The sequence below is a fragment of the Scophthalmus maximus genome, chromosome 13 (assembly GCF_022379125.1).
Source record: "Scophthalmus maximus strain ysfricsl-2021 chromosome 13, ASM2237912v1, whole genome shotgun sequence".
In the NCBI taxonomy this organism is placed as follows: Eukaryota; Metazoa; Chordata; class Actinopteri; order Pleuronectiformes; family Scophthalmidae; genus Scophthalmus; species Scophthalmus maximus.
In genome coordinates this window covers 18,596,852-18,620,779 of record NC_061527.1, presented here as the reverse complement: position 1 = coordinate 18,620,779, position 23,928 = coordinate 18,596,852, and the positions used below count along the sequence as shown (strand labels likewise).

The window sequence follows — 23,928 nt, the reverse complement described above, 5'->3', positions numbered from 1 at the left end:
TGCTTTTCCATTAGTGTTTTATTCATACAGTGAGGGTGCTCATACATATTTTTTTTTCTCTATAAAATATATTACCTTTCAGTTCCTGAAAGCAAAACTAGATATAAATCATCGACTTTCATTTGATAAGAAGCAACTTGTTTTCAAGTGCCAACCAAGGCAGTCAATCGTATCAGCAGTCGAAAAATGCATTGCAGATTTATGAAATCACATTCTAACAAAGACAGATTCTTCTTATGTCTAGCAAAGCCACACAATGTTTGGGCGTTCGGCCCAATGTCCACCGACACAAAAGACAATGATCATTTGGGTTTTCTAAAGAAGCAAATACCTTTAAAATACTGCAGCCACAAAAAAAAAATGAGTTAGGTGAGTTTTCACATGAGAGGGGGGAAGGCAAAGACCGAGACACCGTCAGGGGAAACTGACATTAAGGTAAGTGAGTGTTTCAACAGAAGCAAGTGACTGATGCTCTATGATATGTTGTCATGTTGAGCTGTTGGACGTCTTCTCTCTGCCTCTCCCCCTCCTCCCTCAGTGAGTCCTTGTTGGATGAAATGCTCCACGGTCGTCACGACAACGCTCCGGCTGGACAGCGGCAGGCGAATTCCCCGGGCATCACAACAGCTCGCTGTGACCGGGCGCAGAGTCGATGCTGTCTGTATAGTCGAAACAGGACCGTTACAAAATTAGATAAGTACAAATAAGAATTGGTAAATATTAGTATCTATTCAGCTGTGTGAGCTACAGATATTAACTGATATCAACAAATAAGCATTCACCGTATCATCATTATTATTGCATTTCTATTCATCTCTTTATAGATAACATTTTAATAAACATATTCTAAAACAGGAACACTCTGTAACATCTGCTATATACACACAAACATGAATAAGAACAGAGAGACAAATACCAGACAAATCCAGGGACTTATTTCTGTTTTGGGGAAGTCTAGGTTTTTTCACTGGGGGTTTGCGATTTGGGGGCTTCTCAACATTATTAGGGCTTTCCCTGTCAGTGCCTGAGTTCGGTGAGGACAGAAAACACAAATCAACAGTTGGATACAGACGCTTTACACACAGAGCAACATGTTTATATATATATACACACACATGTTCTATTCAGAAATATATGTAGTGCAACAGGCCTGTTGGGTTGATGACAACTGTACACAGAAGAAACACTGTTGAAACTGCACCTGCGTCACAAGACATGGCCTTTCTGTTTCTCTGTGGTTTCACTGGCGCCTGCGGTCTCAGCCCTTCGTCACCTGAACAACATGCAAGAGGGAAAAATCAGCACAATGTATGTTTACATGTAATCTGAGGGACAGATATCAAGGATCTTTCAAAACAGGTGTATACACGTTACATATAGAAAGTGGTCACAGACCTTTGGGCCCTCACTGAACATTGTGTATACATGTGTGTGTATAGTCTGATGCTTATTCATGCTAAAATGTATTGATATAATTAAGTCTGACTCTTGTTGCCAGTTAACACTGAGGAGCGGCATATTGTCTGAGTGGGATTCGTCCATGTGTTCAACAGTGTGGGGTGAACGAGCAGCTGGTGAGTCCGTCGGTGCGCGAGCTCAACAGAAACACCTGCCTGGAGTGAGTAAGAGCACGACTACATATAAAATTGGCCAGGCTTTGTTCATAGGGAGATTTTATACATTTGGAAAAATGTGATTATTATGATTAGAGCTTGCTGAGAAGATCGTGTCTCATGTCTGTGTTGAACATGAAGTACACACTGGCAGCCTGGCACCTCTAAAGTGCACTGATCAATATGTTCTGACTGCCATAATCAAGTGAACGGATGTTGCTCTTTATGTAATGATACACTCCGACTCGACTGCTGCTTGTGTTTTCAGGTGCTGGCACCTTGACTTGCAGCTCTGTCCGGTAGTCCATGTGCCGGCCTGAAAACAGGAGGCGGCACAGGAGGAGGGGGTAAGTTTCTCTCATTGGCTGATTCCTTTGGAAAAGACACGTAGGAGGACGTCTTTGGCTGTTTGCACAGGAAATACAAAGGACAAAGAGAACATCAGCAATCAGAAACTTTGCTCTTGGTTTACAGTAACTAAAGGATACTGTAGGCTACAAAAAGAAGTCAATTCACCACAGCAAAAAATAGAATACACACCTTTTCTGGAATCGGAGGCGGATGACTCTCCGAATCTCTTCTTTTATCTCTTTCTTTCTTTTCCATCTTTCCAGGATCCTTCTCTGTATCTCCTTCCTCCTCTGTCCCTACACATAAACAAAAGTCAGTGTCACGTATGTGGCAAAGACTGTAGCGAAAACCTCTCTGCAAATCTAAAAACCCCTCTTAGGCTAACAGCACAAGCTGACGGCACCTGGTAGAGCTGGGAGAGCGTCGGAGCTCTCCAGCCGATGCCTCTGCCTCAGCTTAGACAGGTTGGGTTTGCTGCTCTGCGGCGGGGGATCCGGTTTGGATGCAGGCGGAGCAGCTCGACCTCCTCCCGTGCCACCTCTCCAGCCGTCTGCGAACCCTCCGCCGACGTCCGCACACGCGTGTCTGTCTCCCTGCGTGTCCTGCTGATGGCGGTCTGTCGCCGCTGCCTCTGTGCTCTTCAGAGGATCCGTCTCCTGTTTCGGCGAGGGCGTCCTGTCCGACGGGTACGGGGGCAGCGGCCTCTGAGCCAAGTGAAGCGCTTGCACTTGCCTGTCCATCTTCCTGCTCTGTTGTCTGCTCTCGGTCCACGGATTGTCCACCTGTATGTCCGTCGGCCTGTTCTCGGACCACGACCTCTCTATTTGCCTCCCGCCCATCCACTGCCTTTCTATCTTCCTGTCGATCTGCCGCTGGGTGTGTCTATCAACAGTCCACTGTCTGTCCACGTGTCTGTCCGGGTGTCTGCTCTCAGTCCAATACCTGTCTGTTGGTCTGTCGGCCGTTCTTGGATCGACAAAAGTTCTTTCCTGCAGCCTGTCGTCAGCCCGCTGTCTCTCCACATGCTGATCGCTCTGCCTCGCTTCCGACCACTGCTTCTCTACTTGCACCCCCTCTGTCGCTCTATGTTTATCTTCCACCCAGTACCTGTCTGTCTCCACCGGCGGATCAAACACAGCATCTCCTTCAGCTTTCTATCAAAACACCAACAAGAAGTGAAAGTGTGAAAGATCGCAAACTGTGAAAACTTTCAGCGTGGACAATAACAGTAGTGTGTCACGCTGACTGTACCTCTCTGGGGGAATAAAAGGGGTGTTTGCTTCCTCCCACGCCTGGATGAGGGATGCCCGGCACCGTGGGCGGACTCAGAACGAGAGTATTTTTCCCCTGGTGATCATTCATTTTCCCATCAGCCCCTTCGCCAGGAGATCCGGCTCTGGCAGAGGACCTCGGAGGCTGAAGGAGGGTGTACACGTTCTCTGTGGCTGTCCTGACAGTGGGAAGAACTGACGATGTGAGTCTCCTAATATTTCCACAGATTCAAAACACAGAGTTAAGACTAACATGTGACAAGTACCACTTTTCTGGCAAAAAAATAAAATCATTTATTCTATTGTTCAAATCTGTATTTGACACGCAGTAAGTTCATTTCTAATCCTTTGGCTGACTGTGGGATTCAGAGTCAGAGCCACCGGCTGTCACTGACATCTGTGCACACACTCCGGTATCGGCGTGCCAACGCTTGGCAGCCATCAGCCCTGTATCGAGTCACCAGAGAAATTAGGGAGATTTGAATTAATGTTTGTTGGAGTATTTATGGAGTTCAGTGTTGCTGAGTGTTCAAGAAGGAGATAATCATGTGGTGTATGGAAGGAACGGGTCCTTTCTAATGGTGTATTATTATCTGTTTCATTGTGATGCGTGTTCAAGGATGTGCCTTTCTTAACAATGTTGCATTATGTGGTGGGTGTGTGTGTGTGTGTGTGTTTGTGTGTGTGTGTGTGTGTGTGTGTGTGTGTGTGTGTTTGTGTGTGTGTGTGTGTGTGTGTGTGTGTGTTTGTGTGTGTGTTTGTGTGTGTGTGTGTGTGTGTGTATGTGTGTGTGTGTGTGTGTGTGTGTTTGTGTGTGTGTGTGTGTGTGTGTGTGTGTGTGTGTGTGTGTGTGTGTGTGTGTGTGTGTGTGTGTGTGTGTGTGTGTGGTTATACACAAACCCTGTGGGTGCTGTGGAAACAGTGTGACACCCATCTCCATAAATATCTGCTTCGGACTCCTGGGGCCCCTGACTGGACAGAGTTTGGTTGCGGTTCTTACGGAACCCGAAGATGGCCAGCATGTTTCTCCTCTTCTTCCGCCTCAGGGAGTGGGCTTTGTGCAGAGACGAGAGCTGACTGCAAGAGGTGAGAGAGGTTGAATGTCAAACACACACGCCGGTCCAGAACAATCATCTCTCGTGTGTCCACACGAGTCATCTCTCTCTGTTTGGCTGTAAATTTCACCAGAGCCATCCATGTCGAGGGATTTTTCCACTCTGCTTCTACACTTTGACCACTGCTGTGTTATATCTTTCGGTACACAGCGACTTATCTTTCTTTTTTCTTACATTATATTATAAATCTAATCCTATTTAAGGCACAGACTTGAAAAGTGTATCCCTCACCAAACTACTTAATATATATATATTAAAGGTTCACACTGCGGGTTCTGCTTGTTCTAGCTCATTAATTCTACACTATGTTCACTTTATCACACTGCTGACTGACCAAACGTTCAGAGCTCAACAGGGTTCAGACAACAAATGAGAACGAATCATTGGTTTAAATGCACTGAAATACAACATTTCTATGCTTCTTTTGTGACTTTTATTCAGTATATAATGTTTGTTTGTGAATGAAGATTACATTTGTACATTACACAAATATACTTCCGTAAATGAATCAACTTAAATGTCTTTTTATTCTGAAGTCGTTTCATACCAACAGACACATGAATACATTGAATATAAAAATCCACTGAGACCAAACCATTACAAAGCAGTTTTATGAAACAAAGTGTAACTTTGAATTCAAAAAGTGCAACGTTTTGGTTAAATGAATGGAGCGTAATGACTGACTGGAACTAAATCTAAAAATGTACAGTATGCATCACAGCAGTCATTTAAAGGAAATGTGATTGTTTGCTAAATATATATAAAGTCGAGGGAATGTTGTCTGATAGAAGACTGTCCACAGGAGATACAGTTGTAAACGAGAAACAAGAACTTTAGAAGCACAAGTGGAAGCGATGAAGAAACTCTTACCTATCAGGGAGCACCCTTTTAGTATAAAAGTCAGGGAGTCCGTCATCGAGAGGGCTTATTCCTCCATTTTCACTGCAGTCCTTTGTGCACACACACGCACGCGCACACACACACACACACACACACACACACACACACACAGACACACACATTTAACACACGGCCTACTTGCAGAGGGTTTCATTTGTAAATGTTCCATATGCAATAAAACAAATGGATTACATGACTTCAGTGAGATGACATAATCCAATTGCAGCCATCCACTTAGTATAGATTACCTCTGACAAAGACAGGAATCACTGCCAGTGGGCACGAACATTAGGAAATGGGAGAGTTATTCAAATATAGATAGCTAGATAGATAGAGCGATAGATAGATAGATAGATAGATAGATAGATAGATAGGTAGATAGATAGATAGATAGGTAGATAGATCTGCCTTACTGTCTCAGCAGGGACGTGACCTCCCTTGTGCCTCCTTGGAGGTCTCGGTCTAACCCGTGTCACATGATGTAGAGGCAAGCCCTGTGTAGGCAGCTCTGACAGGCCCTCCCACGATGCCGAGCGGGATAGCGGCAATGAGTACGATGGCACAGAGGAGGGAGGTGGGGAGGAGCTGGAGTCGTCACACAGACCTGACAGAAGTGAAGAGAAATGAAAGGATTGTAGGAGGATGTGAGGGCAACAAAACCGAGGAGACAATGCAGGGGAATGACAGCAAGCCATCATTTCCCCTTTCGAAATCGTCACATTTAAAACAGTTGGCGACTGTCTTGAGATATACTGACTAAGACCTGGCTCAGGGCAAGATAAAGACAGCCATTAACAGACTTCTAAGATGGAGCGATGGGAGAGGGGAAAAAAGAGGAAACATAAAAACACACTGATGGAGCCCTGAAAGAGACAAGATGAGGTCAGAGCTCGACAGGAAAGAGGAGCGAGAGGAGGATAAGAGGATATACAGCACTACTTACTCAGCCTCGTGGAGACAGGTCGTATTCGTCTTGTTCTCGAGCTGCGCTTCTTAATGGCTATTGTGTCCTGGGAGAAAAAAGGAGAAGAAAAATAAATCATATTGCCGAGGGATGAGTAAGTAGGGTAAGACATGCAAACATGAACAAGTAAACATGTCTCACTTCAGGCCAGTCGGTGCTTTTGTCAGGGGAGCTTTGTCACATCATGTCACTTTACTTTTAAAAACGATGTTTAAAAAAAGGTTCTGTACAAATTTCAAGCAAAGGCCGACAAATTGAACATGCAAAAACAACAGCAACACAAAATAACAAACACGCACTGGGACAGAGGGTATGGATGTGTAATTTCCTCTAGCTCACGGGGTGGCAGGAAAAAATGGATTATAGAAAATCTTTTCAGCCCTTAACAATCTTTTTAAGATTGTAAAGATTAATTGTAGATAGCTGGTGGAGGATTTAAGCCAAGCTATAGCAGCATTATCAACTTGTCCTCCAGTCCCTGAAAGTCTTTGAATTACATCCTGATATCCTGTTTCACTGAGAGATTAAACAGGATATCATCAGCGCAACATTGACAGAAAATGTACGGTTTAGTAATCTAAAGAGGGCGAATGTAAGAAAAGAAAATGATGGGGCCGAAGACTGATCCTTGAGGGACTCCACAGTAGATACTAGCTGAGAGCTGACAGCAGTCATTTAAATATATAAAAGGACAGTTTGATTATATCAAGCTTATCAGGGACTCAAGCCATTTTGATATTAAAATCTTAACATCTGTTCTCAGAGAGCTGTGACACAACAGTTAACAATGCACCCAACAATCTCCCAAATATATATTAAGAAAGACTCCGGGGGGTTTATTGTCGAGACGCACAGATGTTGGTTTTACTGGGGAGACTTCTTCTAGCAAATCAGAGAAAATTTGGTTTTATCTATTAGCAGGATTATCCTGTCAAACACGGAGGTTCTGAACGGGGGGATGAATGAGCGCTCTGACAGATTCAGCTTTACGAACATAAATATTTGAAATTCCTCACCGGTCTTAGAGGAGACTTCAAGGCTGGAGTTTTATGAGAGGGTAAAGACTGAGCTGTTTGTGATGAAAAGGGCCCTGGGCTTAAGGCAGATTACTGAGATAGTGTCAGAGAAACAGCTTACCGCAGTTTTACTTGCTTTCTTGTAAATATTGAGCTGCTCTTCTAGTTAATCTCCAGAGATTTGAATTTCATTCTTTTTCTGGTTCGCTACAGTTCATTATAGCCATAGTGGTAACATTTGGATAATTAGTTGTAGGTTCAGTTTTCCTTCGATATAATGAAAGAGTCTGCTCCTGTAGGAGTATTGTGTCTGTCATGTAAACCAAACTAAGTAAATTAATTTAACTTAAAGAAAAAGTTTAGACAGTATCTTTCTCAGACAACGTTAGACTACACACTACACAATGACAGTGATATGAGAAAACAAAATACAGAATCATATATGACGGTGATTGAGGTGTTATTATTGCCAGCCCCAAAAAACAGAAAACACACACACGTATGTACGTCCACACTCACAATGCTGTTGCCGAGCTCCTCATCTGTGATGTCCAGAGAGTCTCTGTGTCTGTTAAACCTCCAGCTTGTCCCGTCTTCACTCGACCCGTCCCACCGCTTGAGGTGCGACACCTGTCGGGTCTGATACAGACTCTCTCAGACGGCACTCGCAAACCTTTGGACGACTCACTCGTTCATCGTGGGTCATGCTTGTACTTACCAGGGTCTTATGGGTGGCGTACAGCTCCTGCAGGATTTGGTCCACAATGGAGTTGGTGAGATAGGAAACCACAGACAGCCTCACTTCTCTGCAGGAGATTGGGTTGGCCACAGGGGCGGGGGCAGAGAGGAAAAGGTTTTTTAAAAGTGAGAGCAAATCAATAACCTTCTTATCAAATTCAGACTTCTTGCTGCAATCCTTTACTGCTGCTCTCCCCCTCATTCCCTCTGCACGTCCCCTCTCTTACTCTAAGGCTCGGTGAATGTCTTGCGCTGCTCTTTCCATCAGGGCAGTCCGGATGGCAGAGCGAGGGATGGACACGCGCTCGGAGACGGATGAGAGCGGAGGACTCAATCTCTCTGCCGCAGCAGAAGATAAAGGACAGAGCTCGCGGCAGAGAGACACCATGGAGTCGACGATCACCTGCAATGGGACGCTGGTTGTCAGTAACTCACACATCTGTCGTCTGGATCACGGTTGTGAAAAGAAGCCGTTAGATCTACCTGGAGCTCCTTATCTGCAGCTTTGGCAAGTTCACCAGCCAGGGAGTCCAGTCGCTGCCGCACCGGCCCGTCCACAGACAGCACGTGAGCCAGCTCACACAGCGAAGGGTAGAGCTGGGAGCACCAGAGAGCAGAGGACTCATTCAAATTCAGTGCAACGGCAAAAGGAAAATACCACACTTGTGCATTTTCACATCACTCACGGCGCGGGAATTCCTGGCCTCTTTTAGCACTTGTTTAGCAGCGTGAATCTCCTCCAGCTCCCCGACACCTCGTAGCACACACACCTGCTGCTGTACGCGCACACAGAGGCGCTCCATCACCTTGGAAACAGACAGACAGGCGAGTGTTCTGAGTGCAAACACACACGAAACACTGGATGAACGTACGCAGGGGTGAGCGCACACAGACTAGTGCTACCTGCTCGGCAGTGCTCGTAACCAGGCCTTGGTGCAGCCGCAGAGCCTGTCGCTGGGAGAAGCGCTGGGTCTGGTTGTTCCTCACCAGAGCGCGCTGGATCTGTGCACAAGAGAGCCACGAATGTAAACTGGCCACAAAAACACGAGACAAACAGGAAAAAATTGTATCGTAGCAAGAAAATAAATCCATCTAAGAAACCCTCTGCAGTTGAAAATGTCCCCCAAATGTTCTTAGAAAGGAGAAGATTAAAAGGTACCGCCTTCAAAAAAGTTTAAAAAGACTAATATACGCCTTGAACTTTCTTTATTTTACTCCGACCCAGTGTAAAGGGCAGGAAGCTGAAGATTTTTTTTACTGTTCACTGCACATTAAGCTACCTTCATGCTGAACCACTCTATATATAAACACATGTAAATATCTAACACCCTTTGCAGAAAAAATATGAATCACAATTAAACTGACATAGTTATGAACAGACTTTTGGGATCAGGATCCTGGTCATTCCCTCTTTCGGTGAGTAAATCAAACACCATTCTATGTAGAACTGTAATAAGTTTGACATTGGCAGGACTTTTATGATAAAATAACTTAAAAAAAAATAAATACCATTGGGCCTTTGACTAGCAGATACACATATTAAAGGGGCTCAGATTTGCTCAGTCGTTCATCTTTTAATCTTTATCTTTAATCTCCGTCCGAACTTTAAAAAGTCTGCTCATTTATGATCCAAAGTTCTTGAAGAATTAATGTTTTAAATACAAATGGTACAAATAAAACCTGCCTTTGAAGACTTCAGAAACCAGAAAGATTTAATCTCCCAGATTTTGTTTAATCTCAATCTTTGAATTTTTTTCCCCCTCGTCATTGACAATGTGACAACGGCAAGTCTCTGATGCCGACCTTAGTCAGTGCCTGCTCTGTCCTCTCGGGGGCGCTGCGGTGCGCCTGGCTGATGTCACTTAGGGGAAGAGGCATGTATTGCAAGGTGAAATTACTGAGAGAGGGAGGAGAAGAAGGGGAAGGAAGAACAGAGGAATGAGTTGATTTATAGACGGAGACAGTGAAAGACTAAAAGGAGAAAACAAAGTGGGTTACAGATTCAGGGGTTAGCCGGGGTTAATATCCCCACTGGACAGAACTCATCCCAAAATATCTTCCCTATGCCACGCAACGGGTGTGAGTAGTACTTTGATCTTTGTAACCATGTCATCTTTAGCCCAAAGCTAAGCCTGGACCATTTAAGATAGCAAAGTGGAAAGCAACAATTTGCACAGCTTACGTTTGCAAATCTCAACTAATTAAATGTTCCAACATTGAAGGTAAATCTAACATGGTTTCATAAAAATCATAAGCTATCCTCTTATTTACTGCCAAGATTCTGGCATGCACATATGAAATACATCCTGATGATGCTTTCACGCTCTTACTGTTCGAGTGCTCTGGCCACATCCAGAAATCCGGATGCGGAGGTGCTGTTGCGATCCCAAGTTACACTCCTGCAGGGAAAAAGTCACGGGTTGCATTGAATACAAACCATCACATAGAGCATAATTATACTGCGCAAAACAAAGACGTCTCCTTTCTCTCTGAGTTCTTTCCTTCACCTGAGCGTGGTGTTGATCTGCAGGGCTTTGCTCAGCATCTTGGCTCCAATGTCCTCCATGTTGTTCCCGCTCAGGTCCACTTTTCTAAGGCAGGTGTTGCTGCCCAGGGCGTTGACCAGCATGGTGCCCCTGGAGCGCAGGCGCGAGTCGGATAGGGACAGAGACTGCAGGGCCTGGCGGGGAAGGAGAAGAAACCGAGCGGTGAAGAAAAAAATGCAGTGGTGAAAATGACTGTGATATGACTGCACACCCAGATGAATTTACATGCTGTACGTATGAATTATTCACAACATGTGCATGTAGTGATAGAGACACTGCGCCCCCAAGGGTAACGGAGAAACAGCAACACAAGTGACACGTCAGCAGTGAAACATAACACAAAAGTGATGCGTCCAGGAAGCCGAAATAGAAAAGCAAGAGTAAGAATGTTTATTTGACTTAGCATCATTACTATTTCATATTTGTTCCCCCTACCAGAATATATATATATATATATTTTACATTGTTATGAACTTAAAAACGGTTTAACTTGCATCTCACAGTATGTTTTTAGGAGTGCGGATTTTTTTTTCCTGCGTTATCACTCACACATTCCTCCTCCTGTATGAGTTGAACCAGCTTCTGCAGGACCTCATCCAGAACCCTGCGGACACAAGCCGTGGAGACAAACACAGAGGCGAGGCTGGATGAGCCAGCACGACTAATTGCCTCCTGCTAGAGAGCCGTCCGCCCGAGGAGCGGCAGAGTCAGACGCCTATGAAAACGTAAGTAAAATCACAGACACAAACAGAATATTCGAGCTGGCACATTTGGTGCACGCGCGCTCTCGTGTTACAGTACACACGCACACACACATACACACACACACACACACACAAAGAAACTGCAGCATAGCTAAGTGACATAGAGCAACGGCAGCACCTGTGTTTGATGTTGAAGTTCTTGCCCAGATTAAGGTGTTTGAGGGAGGGGTGCCTGGAGAGGGATGGCAGCACTGTGAGCAAATCTGCATCGAGACCTGTCAACACACACACACACACACACACACACACACACAAATATTTAAACTCAACATAACTTGATCCATTAACAGCCCACTCGAACCTGGCCTGCCTGAGGACAAAGAGTCAGGGTCACAGAGGGGATGCGCTGCAGCGTGCCACCGTACCGTTGTCTGAAATATCCAGAGTGGCAACAGAGGAGACCCGGGGGAAGAGTTCCTGGATTACAGCCGCCCCTGCCGTTCTCAGCTGCAGGGAGAGAGACAGAGAGGGAAAACTAACATGTGCACAGACATGAATCAGAGTCAATTTAGTTTAGTCTTTTGGGGGATTTCTTCTATTTTGCCAGAGTGAGGCAAACTTATGGATGCCTTTTTTTTTATGTCTCTCCGAGCAGTCTGACGGTTTGTTGAGCCGCAACGTTTGCTTTGCTTATGATCTGTAGCAGCTCTGCTCAGTGGTACGCAAAACACTTTCACTTCTTGTTAGGTAAGCATTTTTTTTTTTTTACTAACACAAGGAAAGATATTCATATATTCTGGTTTGATATACTGTACTCTAATCAACCCACTTAGAAGTGGAATTAGCCAATTCACAAATGGGCAAATTAAAAAACATGGGGCAGCTTACGCAATCATCTCTCCTCAGAAGAAGTGTGAAGGTATAACAATGACATCAGTGCAATGATACTGAACAATTATGTTGAGGACTGTGAAACCAAAACAATAAGCTGAAAGGTGAAATTGTCCATAGCGACTTACACTCATCGATGCAGGTAGCACTGAGCTATACCAGCTGATATAAACATATTTATTATACAGTGCTACAGTATAATTATCTCAATGTGCCAATCGCTGAGTCGAGCAAGCCCGTGATCAGGGGAGCCTTTAAAATTGCGTTGATCACTTTTTTAAATGTTTGAATTTCTCCCACTCACAACAAAAAAGAACCATACCTTTAACTTGAACTTAAGCATTGGAGATCTACGGATGAACGCTTACCTCACAGCCACTGATGTCCAGATGAAGGTCGTTGATATGAGGATTGGAGGTTAACCCTGTAAGGAGAGCCCTGTCGAGACAGGAAGGAGAGAACGTGAAGGACAAGGGAAAAGTAGAGGGGAAGAAAGCAACGATCACCCTGTCGACTCAGCTGAGGAAGTCTACATACTCAAAGTACACCTTCGCTGTACAGGAGTTTGGATGAAAGGGAGCAGATTTGTATGGGTAATAAGAGGCCACATGGTGAGTACCTGAGAACATCAGGGGGCAGCTTCATAGAGGCCAGGCTGACATGAGTGAGGCTGAAGGCCGAGCTGAAGAACTGACGGAACAATGGCAGCGTGTCCTTCACTTTCCTATTGGATTGAAAAGGGAGAAAAAAGAGTGGAGGCGCAGAAGTGAAAAGATAAGAGAGGGTGTGGATGTGCCTGGCCACAGTCACATTGTTGACATGGTGGGTAAATATGAGTGCAATACTGAGTGCAGAGTACTGACACAGAATGAGAAATGATGTAAATATGGTCTTGTGTGAGGGGTTGGGGGGGGGGGGGGGTTAAGTGAGGTCAAATGATAGATAGTTCATCTTAAATATTCATGAGTCTTATCTATGCAGGCAGCCCGGAGAGTTCTGGTTTTAAACGGCAGTAGACACACCCATGGAGACGAAACACAATGTTTCAATGATTCCCACAAAGCTCATTTCTGATTTCCCCATTAAGCAGGAGATGAGGATAATGACTGACAAAAAAGAAAGAGGGAAAAAAGAGGGAGGGCGACAGAGATAATGGATGAGGCCTTTAAGGTGAAAGGAGGAAGATATATCTTCCGAGATTTGGATTTGCCACAGCCAATTGTTCAGGCACTCGTAGAGACGTGACTAACCTGTGGGAGAAGGAATTTTTGGAAAGATTCAGAAAGGAGAGATCGGCGCAACACCCCCTCAGAAGAGCCCCAAATAGCTGCATTAGACACAGGGCGGAAACAGTGAGTCTGGGTTGCGGATTGCACAGAGAGAAATTGCATTTCTTATTGACGTCGCACACATAAACATTTGATCATCCGAAGCCGTTACGAACACTCACTGAGTCTACGGAGCAATCTGTGCCTGACAGATCTAAGTGGACCAGGCAGTTGGGCTGAGACAAGAACAGATACAAGTTCTGCAAGCAGAGAAAAAGAGAGCGCAAATCACCTCAAGCGAGAAGAGTGAGGTAAAAATGGAACTGTGTGTGTATGTGTTTTTAAAAAAAAATGTTTTCCAGATGAGTTGTGCTTTCTGACCGACGCATCCTCCCCCGAGAGGACACCGGGGTTCTTGCTCAGGTCCAGGTGCAGGAGAGAGTTGGAGTACTCATCGCTGGAGCACAGAGCCTGAGAGAGAGACACCACTCCTGACAGAGAGAGAGGGAGAGGGGGGGGGGGGAAACGAGAGAGAAAGAGACAGAAAGGACGGAGGAGGAAGTTGTACAATATTAAAAGACAGAGAACACTTTCAAAACATTTTGTGTTCTTACATTATTCATACACGTCTGCAGCAGCAGCAACAGCAGCAGGTATCAGTGGATGTACTGGGAAGCAGCGCACAGTATCTGCCTGCCTCAACGTAATATTTAAATTCTCCACTGGGTACACGGAAAGTTGAGACATTAACAGGAGGCCTGCAGCCTGCGGGGCAGAGCGATACATCGCGAGTCAATATGGAGCCGCAAGCCTTTTTCCAAAAGACGACACAAAGGTGGGGAATTATCTGGAGCTTTGTCGGTTCGGTGTCCTCTAACCTACAGAGCACTGTGCTCACTGGAGTTGAATTGACTAATTTCCACCTGACCTTGGGGAGTTACCGTGGCAAATCCTGCAAACTGTCGCCTCGCTTTCTCGACGCGGCTCGGCTGCGGAAAGGGAAGAACAGAGAGGGAAAATCGAGGGGCCCAAACCTTTGGAGGTGAGTGAGGTCTTGGAGAGGTTGAGCAGGCGAAGGCCCTTGCTGAGGCGACAAACCTGCTGTATCAGGTTGGACACTCCTGCACAAGAGGTGTAAAAACAGAGTCACGCAAACATTTGTCACTTGTAAAATGAGATATATGATATTCAGGATATGGCCCCCTCATTACCAAACACGTTTTCATTCACCTCGTCCCCCTAGACAATCACATTTCCTGTTCCGTTGCAACCTTTACTCCTGCAGTAACTACGTATTGTCTAAGATCTGCGTCTAGACTAATTACAAACAAAACAAGCACTGAGGATTTTCTAAAGAAATTCATCATCATCTTTCTCTTCTTTGAGATGACAGTTTGAGAGAGAACAAATGAGCATTCAAATTGGTAACATGGGTCAAACCATGGAATCTGATAATTGGAAACTGAACGATGATTGTTTTTTCCTCATTCAAGAGGAACAATTGCTAATGCCAATGTAGCTCCAAAACATAGACTAGACGAGTGTTTTTGGTGGTGTTTCCTTGACTTGCTGGTAAAGATTTGAACCAATTTGACTTACATTTGAAATTGGTAAGATTTAGATAGAGACCAATTAGAGTCAGTAAAATACGTTCTCACATCCTTCTTGTACACCTTGTGAGATGTACAGTAATGTGTGTGTGTGTGTGTGTGTGTGTGTCTGTGATGTGGAGGTAGCTGCTCTCCGGCTGAGAGCAGCTACAGTAAACGAGACAACCAAGGAGAAGCCCAAGCAGCGTCATTGTACCTTGGTTGTCCAGTGAGTTGTGCGCCAAGTTGAGCGAGTGGATGACAGAGGCGGGGTTCTCTGAGAGAGCGGCTGACATCTTCTGCGGGAAGTCTCTGTGACATAGTGACAAGCACATTGGGGCTGCGATTAACATTTTTTTTTCAGTGTCAATTTATTCTGCTGATTGTTTCCTTGATTAAACGATCACTTAGTCTGAGTGAAAAAGCTACAATCACAAGTTCTGAGGGCCCAAAGTTACATCTGAAAATCTTCAAAGAATATTCAAGTTACTCAAATGTAAGACAAGGAAAGGAAGTTCTCGCATTTTAATAGCAAGAACCATTAAACCCATCCATTTCCAAAATCAGTATAAGGATCACTGAATACCAAGATTTAGCATTGTCATATAACTTGGAAGAGACGAGCAAAAGCATCAGTTTACATGCTGTATACACGCTGTCATCATCAGGGTTATTTGATTCAGACTATAGAAGGTTCACTTCAGGCGCAACAGAAAATGTTCATACAATTGTTTTAACAGTTTTACGCATTGCGACAAGTGAACTGAGCATCGTATGTGGAGTGGCCCTTTCTCCTGCAGGCGGATTGATCGAACGCAAAGTACAGAGAGGCGCGGGAGAGAATGAAAACTTACGATTTTAGCCCGGCGTTCTCCAGAGTGATCTCCTCCAGGCTTGACGACTTGCTGACCGTGTGCAGGACCTGCTCTGTCACCTCCGACCCAATGCGTAGGTCTTTGCAGTACAGTTTCGTGAACCAGGTGTTGTATGCCATTGAGGCGACGATCACCGCTAAATCCCTGGAAAGGATGGGGAGGGGGGGGGAAAAAAGAGTAACTGTAAATGAGGTGACACTTTGATATGTTGGAAGTAATAGAGCTTGACCGCTCTTCCTCCGTCACCTGCTCTCCAGGTGGCTGAAGTCCAGCAGGTTAAACTCTCGGTTGTCCTGGGAGTGATAGATGGTGTCCACATCCTACGAGCAAACAGTACACATGAGCGTGTTTGCCACAGTGCGAGACCCCCTTGTTTTTGGTGTACATGTGCTGTACTCAAAAGCACCCTCAGTGACACAGTCCCACCGCTCTTACCCACTGCACTTCCTCCTTGCAGCTGATGCCATTATAGTCGCACAGAGCGGCGTAGGTCTCCGAGAAGCCTCCTGAGAGGGAACAGAAGAGAGGGGGGGGGACAAATAATCAGAGATGATGTGAGCAGCTGCTTCCTTGAGCTATAGGAGGAGAGAAAAGAGAGGAACACGCAGACAGAAACATTTGTCCAAATTGCCACTCTTTTATTTGTGTGACAGAACATCTGGATCACCGTTTGTGAAGCATGTGAGCCAACCTCCTCTTGAGTATAATGTGTTTGTGTGTGTTTGTGTGTGTGAATGTGTTTGTATCCGTGTGTGTGTGTGCGTGTGCGTGTGCGTGCGTGCAGATTCCCATGTGTGATGATAATGTCTCTTTTACCACAGGCCCTCTGAGTTTCCACTGAAGTCTCTGAGCTGGGCGAATACTTCCTGCTGCCTTCAGAAAGGTCACTGTCGGAATGACAGATGGAAGGGCTGCAGAGATAAAGCAAAACGCAGACAACGTAAGGAACCATTCCTCTTCTGATAATGGCACCAATTAAGGTCATTCTCCTTTTAAACGGTTCTGATAATCGACCACTGCACAGATAAGTGACGATCTATTCAGGGCTTTCTCCTGTGAGGCACTTACGCAAAAATCGAGTTGTTGAATATTCGCGAGAGGGCGAAATTGATATGGCTGACCACATGATTGACGTGTTCCCGTGATTCGAACCTCAGGGAGAAGCTGGACTTGTCCGTGTCGATGATAACCTGCACAGAATATCAAACTGTCAGGAATGTAATTGTTATTATTAATTCATTTTTTCTTCTTATATTCATTTTCCTTCAGATCCTTCCTATGACATGACCAAAAAGCACTGACTGTCAAAGCTTTACATGCTTTTAGTCGCGCCTTGGAAGCCACAGTGGTGTGACCACGTCATTATACAAACGTACGGACAATCAATAAGCTGTAAGAGTGGAGCAGAGTGTGCAGTACACAGTGTTCAGTATCAATGAGAAAAATTCACCTGGTGCTCCGGGTGGGAATTCAGAGCTCGAATCTCCAAGAAGTTGAATGTGGATTCTACCTGCTGTCACAGATACAGTGGACAAAGTCAAGATTTCCGCCCACAGTGTGAGAGAAAAGCTTCACATTGTACTTTAACTGGAGAGTGGGGTAAGCAGTACCTTAGTGGGAATCTTTGGCGCCAGGAAATAGAGACGCCATGTTGCGAGGACCTTAGAAAAAAGAGAACGAAGCAAACTGAATGAAGACTGTGACAAAGTTCACCGCACAGTCACATTCCCCGAGGGGAGAAAGTAGTCGCAGGAGTTTCCATGGTAATGAGGAGAGGAAAATGAAGAGGGCCTTTCAATATTCATCTATTGATATACTGTATGTCAGAGACATATTATTCAAGGTGAACGTACAGGCTGAGAAATGACGGCATTATAATAACAATCTCACAAATACGAGATGCAATCTGATTAGCGTGGCATTAATTCTGCTGAGGGCAAACACGAGGAAAGTGGCTCATGTGGTTAGTGTGCGATATACAGACCGTCTCAAGAACCCATTTTATGCAGTCGGATGGATCTTTCTCTACATTTTCATAATATCATTCCCAGAGACAGAATTGCAGGTCATGGTGGGTTAGGATGCCACCGTAGCGTTGTAGAGTACCGTGGCTAAATTTGGCATCTACACTCCATCTACGGACCGTTTTTTAAAAGTGGATTTGAGTTTGGACGTGACGGCACATTTGTGTCTGCGGCTCTTTGGCATTTCACTGCTCTCAGTCGCCACCACGAGAGTTGCTCTTTTTCTTCTGTGCTTCTGCTCCGTCGCTCCCAATCCTTTACTCCATTCTCTCCGATTGCATCGCCCCGCTAAAACACTCCTTGAGGACACTACCCCCCCCCCCCCCCCCCCCCACGTGTCCCTCCACAATGAAAAGCAGTAATTAAATTACGGCTCTCCCACTCCACTGTTGTTGTGTTTTTTGGAGCGACGGGCTTGACACAGGGTTGTCAGAGCCACGCGATGACAGCCACTTACACCCACACTGCAAGTGAGGTGTCTGACACGTAGTCACTCAAACTGTGCATGTGAGATGGACAGGGAGAGAGGACGATCTGCCTTGTACTGCGAAGAACGTATGAGGAAGTTGATTAAAACGACCAGATTGCATCGCATTAGGGTGATGGGTCGGGGTTACGGTAGTTAAGAGAAAGAGTTTGAGTAAACAGGAGTAAATCATGGGGATGCAGCTGCAGAGAGAGAGAGAGAGAGAGGGAGACTTGCTGGAGTATCCCACATCAAAGAGAGACCGCACGCACATCATGATTATTGTGGCGTGTAATTATGCAGGAGTGCTGGTACAGGACGCATATTTTAATCTCCTCTGGTTTGACGCTTTGGGTGAAGCGTTTTCGAGAACCGGAGATGAGCTCATGTGACCAGCAGTAACGAGAGAAAAAAAAAAACAGAGGCCGTGACCCCAAAACAAGCTTTGACCCATCCAGCTCCTTAATTTCCAGCCCCCGATCTCTCTGTGAAACACGAAAAACTAAACCTAAACACATTTAAGCTCCGCTCACCCCCCCCCCCCCCCCCCCCCCAAAAGCTAAGCCGGCGCATTTGATCAAACTCCAATCTATTCCTCCGTCGTCCATGTGCGCCCAGCAGGAGGGAGAACTCCAGCTTTCCAGTTCAGCTTTTAAGAGGAAGCAGCAAATGAGACATGGATTGGAAAGAGATTATTGGAAAGATGTTTCAAGCAGACAGACATATCAAAGTGTCTGTGTATCAAAGTCTGTGCATGCAGAAAGTCTCCTAGCGGCCTGTCCTTGCCACATGATGAATCATTAAAGCATTCATCCAGTGAAAGCAGTGCTTTGCCGAGCTGAGGACGGGGGATTGCGGGAGGGGCAGAGGCGAGTTGCCCGTCTTTTAGATATAGTTACTGGGCTTTGAATAAGATCTTCCTCAGACGGACATGGTTTAATTGCTGCACATAAAGGAGCACTCAATCAACACAACCTCTACACCGTATGTGTATGTATGGTTGAGCTCCGGCGTACATGAGTTGTGTGCCTGCTTGGACACATAAGTCCACTGCGTTCTGCAAACACTGGCCTTCGTCCAGAATCCAGTGTGAGTTCTTGTGCATGGTGCAAGAGCTCACTGGCCCAGATTCTAACCAGATAGCTGGCTGAGCTTCACTCACTCAGACGGAGACTTGGTATCTCTGTCCCACGTTTCTCTGATGAAAGCGGCCCTGAATCAAAGGCCGCGAGCTGCTCAGCTCCCCGCTGCCTCCCCCGGTGGGACTTGCAGACACGGAGGAAATACACAGCCGCTCCCACAGGCGCTGTCTGTCCAATATATGCACCCGGCCAGAAGCCACCAACAAGAGGGGCAGCGGTCGGGACGCTGGTAAGTGAACGCACGACGCACTACGTTCACTCTCACCGTTAAATCAGGGGGAGCTTCTGCCTCTGCTGTAGTGGATCACTGTGGCAGAGATCCATTAACACTAACATCAGACACACCGTACAGGCACCACGCGTGCACCAGACTGCTTATGAAGCAGGAATAATGTGTTTCTTCCACGTCAGCAGCCCCACTGTTACTGTAAAACAGAGGCCCATTAAAGGAGGCCGGCCCTCGGTGAGCAGGCTGAAGGCAGCGACTTACCAGTATTCTGTCCTCCGACTTGCCGTTTTTGGTGTCAAGCTTAATGCCGCAAACGAACTTGATAGAGGATTTATCGATAATCTTCCTGATGCTTTCTGTGGATGAAGACACATGGCATTATGTCAGAAAAATACTCACACAAACGGTGCACTTACAGTATTCTCTCTGTTTTAGTCTTTTAAATGGCCGAGACAGCGGGGTTTTTTTGCACATTTCACTGCATTTAATATATAAATCGTTTTGCTGCCAACAACTTTACAAAACAACGTTGTTGTTTTTTTAATATTTCTGAATCTATCCTGTTACTTTCCCAGCAGCCACGGGTTTTACTCATTTATCCATACTGTATATAGAGACAGGTAATTCATCACAGATAATATTATGTCTGCAATTATTATGCTGTTGTCTGGTGGTAATGCAAATGCGCAGTAAGTCTACGCTGATTTGAAAAGCATGAAATGTACTGCTATAGAACAATAACTCTTTGAACACCTCTGTGAACAATATATATCCAGACATGATGTTCACTGTGGAGGATCACCTGTCTCTGCGTATTGATCCAGTATATATATATATATATATATATATATATATATATATATTGAAAAATTATACAGTTAGCCTTTTCCCCATCCTAAATATTACAACAACAAACCCTATCGATTTGTTAGATCATTCAAAAACGTTTGTATTGACACAGTTAGAAATACAACAATATACGAAAAATTATAAATAAGATTATAAGGTCAGACATAATACAATTTAATATAGAGGTATTTTCTGAGGATTACATTTGTTTTGTGTACATATTGATTTCTCCAGTGTTTCTGCACTGGAGAATCAAACCGCCTCCGCCTCTGGGAGCGGACGGCTCCTACAGAGGCGTGGCATGCAGAGTCCTGGCAGATGTTCACTGCACATTTGTTTTCATACAGTACTGAACAAAACTGTTTAAGGTAAACACAAAATGTGAAGTATTACAGTTGGAATAAATGATTTAGTACCATATTCAAAGTAAATTAAGTAAATGATGCAAAAAGATTAGTAGTCATTTTACTAAATCAACTTCTGCCAAATCACACTGGGCACCTGCAGGACCTTTGTCTGGACAAGCTTAGAGGCACATGTTCATCTAATAACTGAGGATTAATACAGATGAACTTTTGAAATATGAGCATACTTTTCTTTTCAGTTCACCATGACGCAAACAAAAAGCTACTGCAACTTGGGTGGCGTCAACGGAACGTTTCCCGACACCCCTCGGTGTCTTTCTTACGTCACGGCCGAGCATCGGGATGTGAGATTCGCCCAGAACTGTTCCTGTCAAACGGCATCGCTGCCGCCGCTGCCGTGACCCCTGACTTGTGTACATCACGTAACCTGCCTGCTGCTGCTGCACCATGAGAGGGAGCGTCTTACTCCGAGGGTGAGAACTCACGGCACCGCCGACACACTGTCACAGAAACATACAGTCAGTGGCAGGAAATTGCGTGATTCAGCCTCTCCATTACTGTGCCTGCACACTGCATCCCCGAGGGACAAGTTCATGAGCAAATCGATACAAAAAGCAAGGACGGTGGGAATTGGCGCTGGAGTTGATACAGTCACAGCAGACAGTAAAGCGAGTGTCTCTGTTTATGGAGAGAGGTGTTTATCCACATTTTAGTGGCACAAAGGTCTTCGAGTGGAGTTGAGTAAATGCACTCAAGTATTGTACTTACTTTACACTTTATACTGCAAACAGATCTCAGAGAGAAATACTGCACAAAGTTAATCTGCCGTGACAAATTCTCGTTTGAATCAGACTGCCTATCAGAGTGGGTGAATTACCTCCTAATTAAATAAAAGATCTGAGTGATTCTTCCACCGCAGTTCAAATGTACCTTGCAGGAAGCTTGGGCTTTCAACTTTCCAAATCCCAAAACACTCATATATATATATATATATATGTATATAAATGCGAGTTTGCAGTTTGATCATCAATATTTACTCCGCGTAATTAACCTTGACTCTGAGTAAATCATCTTGAATCTGTTTTAGAGACTGAGGCACAAAAACTGTGAACTGACAAGAACCTCATTCCATCCACAGAGGAGGTCTAGACTCGGGTCTCTTTCAGGTGACCTTGTGCAGGCCTGGAGGCCCCTGGAGGCCCCCTGGGGCCACGGGGCCCCTCTGTCAGGTGGCTGAGGAGGAGGAGGAGGAGGAGGGGGCGGGGCAGCTGCCCAGCAGGTGACCAAATGAAGAAGCGGGGATTCCACTGGATTAATCATCACAGTGCGCCTAATAGAGCCATTAGGAGTAATTAACACAGCAGCAGAGTCCCCGCCACCCCGAGCATGATGCGTGCGTGCGCTGGGTGTCTGTGCGCGTGCGTCGGCCGCGTGCACGAGATTTCACTTCAAGCCTGTGCAGCGACTCTGAGGTGTGTGATGTGAGCTGTTGCTGTTTGAGGGAGCAGAGAGAAGAGAATACATATTTGTGCATTCCGTCGAGTCCATCTAGCCCGTGCATTTGTGTTGGCAGGACACACGGTGAACATCTGCCTTTATCAGTTCCCCCTCACTTCACTTTCACACGCGCGTGCACGCACGCACACACACACACACACACACACGTGCGTAATCACCAGAGCGCCCTGGCTGCAGAAAAACACAAAGATAAAATGCTGGATGTGGAAAGAAAAAGGGGGTAAAAATACATCCACAGAGTGAAGGAGGAGTGTTGGCATGAAAAATAAAAAAAAAAACGTGGAAGGAGCAAAAACAGCAGGGAACTCCAAGAGTACACCCCGTTATTTCCACAACGCCCCTTTTCCTCTCTGGCCTAAAAGGCTGGGGGCTCTCATCTCCTGATCCTGCCGAGGGGCAGATCTGAAGCAAGGCACGTCACCCCGCGCTGTGCATAATTCACCTGCACATGCACTAATTCACACGCGCCCAGAGGGATAGGAAGCACAGCTCCAGGACCCCCCCCCCAACAAAAAGACAAAATGCAAAGGTGCAGCTCATGACAATGATCTCGATGCGTCGGTGCGGTCGCAGAAAGAAGCATCCGGAGCCTGGGCGCGCACACCCCGGTCACGGCCCGCGACCGGCCCCGGAGCGCCGGCACCGAGCGGCGGTCTTTACCCACCTGTCATGTCCCTGCTCACGCCGAAGAAACCAGAGGCAGTGATCTCTCTCGAAGCCATGTCTGCTCCTCTCTCCTATCGCCACCCCTCCTCCGCCTCCTCCCCCTGCTGCTGCTGCTGCTGCTGCTCTCCTCCACCCCCCCCCCCCCCTCTGTCTCCCTCTCTCTCCCTGGAACGGACAGGAGGGGATGGTCTCTCTCTCCCAGGCGGTCCAGCAGAGCATCCGACTGCCCGACGCGCTTCCTGTTACAGAGCCCGTGGATGATGGGGAGGCTGGATGCTGGAGCGACGGGAGGATGGAGGGAGGGAGGGAGGGGCGAGGAGAAGGGGGCGGGGACCACCGAGGGACCCTGAGGCAGTTACCTGTGAAAACACAGAGCTCAACCCAATAGAAGAAGAAATACACAGAGAGCAGTTTGATGTAGTTTGGCTGTAATGAAAACCAGACTAGACTGGTGCTGTTGAACAACACTGCTGTATCAAAGAATTTACCACTTTAGATCACCACGATCAATATTTGCTCTAGTAATTCCGGAGCTTGTTCTGCTCACTGTCCTACAGAAAAACAAATCAATAAAACCTATATAAAGCAACGAGCTAAGCTTGAGCCAAACGCTACAGTCATGATTAAAAAACAACAAAACAACAAAGTGAAACAAGTTAAGTATTTACCATGATCATGAAGTGTCACGAGTGATCAGTTGGACTGGTGGCCACCGGTTTAAAGAGGCACTACACACCAAGGGCTTTCCTTTGCTGTGCAGCTTCACACAATCCTGTAGATTTTCGTTGGCATGTGATGACAATACATATTCACGTGGAGTGTAAAAAC

At 45.8% G+C, this 23,928-nt stretch overlaps 1 protein-coding gene and 2 long non-coding RNA genes across 8 annotated transcripts; 2 read left to right on the top strand and 1 right to left on the bottom strand.

The window, feature by feature from the left end:
- LOC118318552 (capping protein, Arp2/3 and myosin-I linker protein 3-like) lies at window positions 1-23,381 on the bottom strand. 5 transcript variants are annotated; one of them, XM_047336952.1, is made up of 39 exons: window positions 23,099-23,381; window positions 19,964-20,058; window positions 17,452-17,502; window positions 17,292-17,354; window positions 16,910-17,031; window positions 16,658-16,752; window positions 16,277-16,347; window positions 16,088-16,161; window positions 15,821-15,985; window positions 15,184-15,278; window positions 14,412-14,498; window positions 13,759-13,868; window positions 13,560-13,637; window positions 13,360-13,436; window positions 12,729-12,833; window positions 12,478-12,547; window positions 11,644-11,725; window positions 11,397-11,493; window positions 11,064-11,118; window positions 10,476-10,648; window positions 10,299-10,367; window positions 9,772-9,865; window positions 8,872-8,970; window positions 8,655-8,774; window positions 8,452-8,565; window positions 8,196-8,371; window positions 7,949-8,036; window positions 7,750-7,869; window positions 6,194-6,260; window positions 5,664-5,854; window positions 5,221-5,300; window positions 4,136-4,312; window positions 3,216-3,414; window positions 2,368-3,118; window positions 2,154-2,254; window positions 1,892-2,018; window positions 1,202-1,273; window positions 917-1,024; window positions 1-659 (listed from the first exon to the last, which is right to left on the bottom strand). In XM_047336952.1, exons 1-39 carry the CDS (start codon window positions 23,154-23,156, stop codon window positions 619-621), a joined length of 4,617 nt encoding a protein of 1,538 aa, XP_047192908.1. In that variant the 5' UTR covers window positions 23,157-23,381; the 3' UTR covers window positions 1-618. The 5 variants fall into 5 exon arrangements, with proteins under 5 accessions (XP_047192908.1, XP_035504227.1, XP_047192909.1 ...); XM_035648334.2 differs by having other exon boundaries at window positions 2,154-2,260; window positions 17,292-17,351; XM_047336953.1 differs by having other exon boundaries at window positions 17,292-17,351.
- Window positions 1,471-9,191, top strand: LOC118318555. The gene is made up of 5 exons (XR_004795757.2): window positions 1,471-1,618; window positions 1,882-1,960; window positions 3,338-3,438; window positions 4,158-4,321; window positions 8,237-9,191. It is a non-coding gene; the product is annotated as an uncharacterized LOC118318555 (long non-coding RNA).
- LOC118318554 lies at window positions 9,857-13,882 on the top strand. 2 transcript variants are annotated; one of them, XR_004795755.2, is made up of 5 exons: window positions 9,857-10,045; window positions 10,550-10,696; window positions 11,094-11,239; window positions 13,590-13,688; window positions 13,780-13,882. It is a non-coding gene; the product is annotated as an uncharacterized LOC118318554 (long non-coding RNA). The 2 variants fall into 2 exon arrangements; XR_004795756.2 differs by having other exon boundaries at window positions 13,801-13,879.
- Window positions 23,382-23,928: the final 547 nt, after the last annotated feature.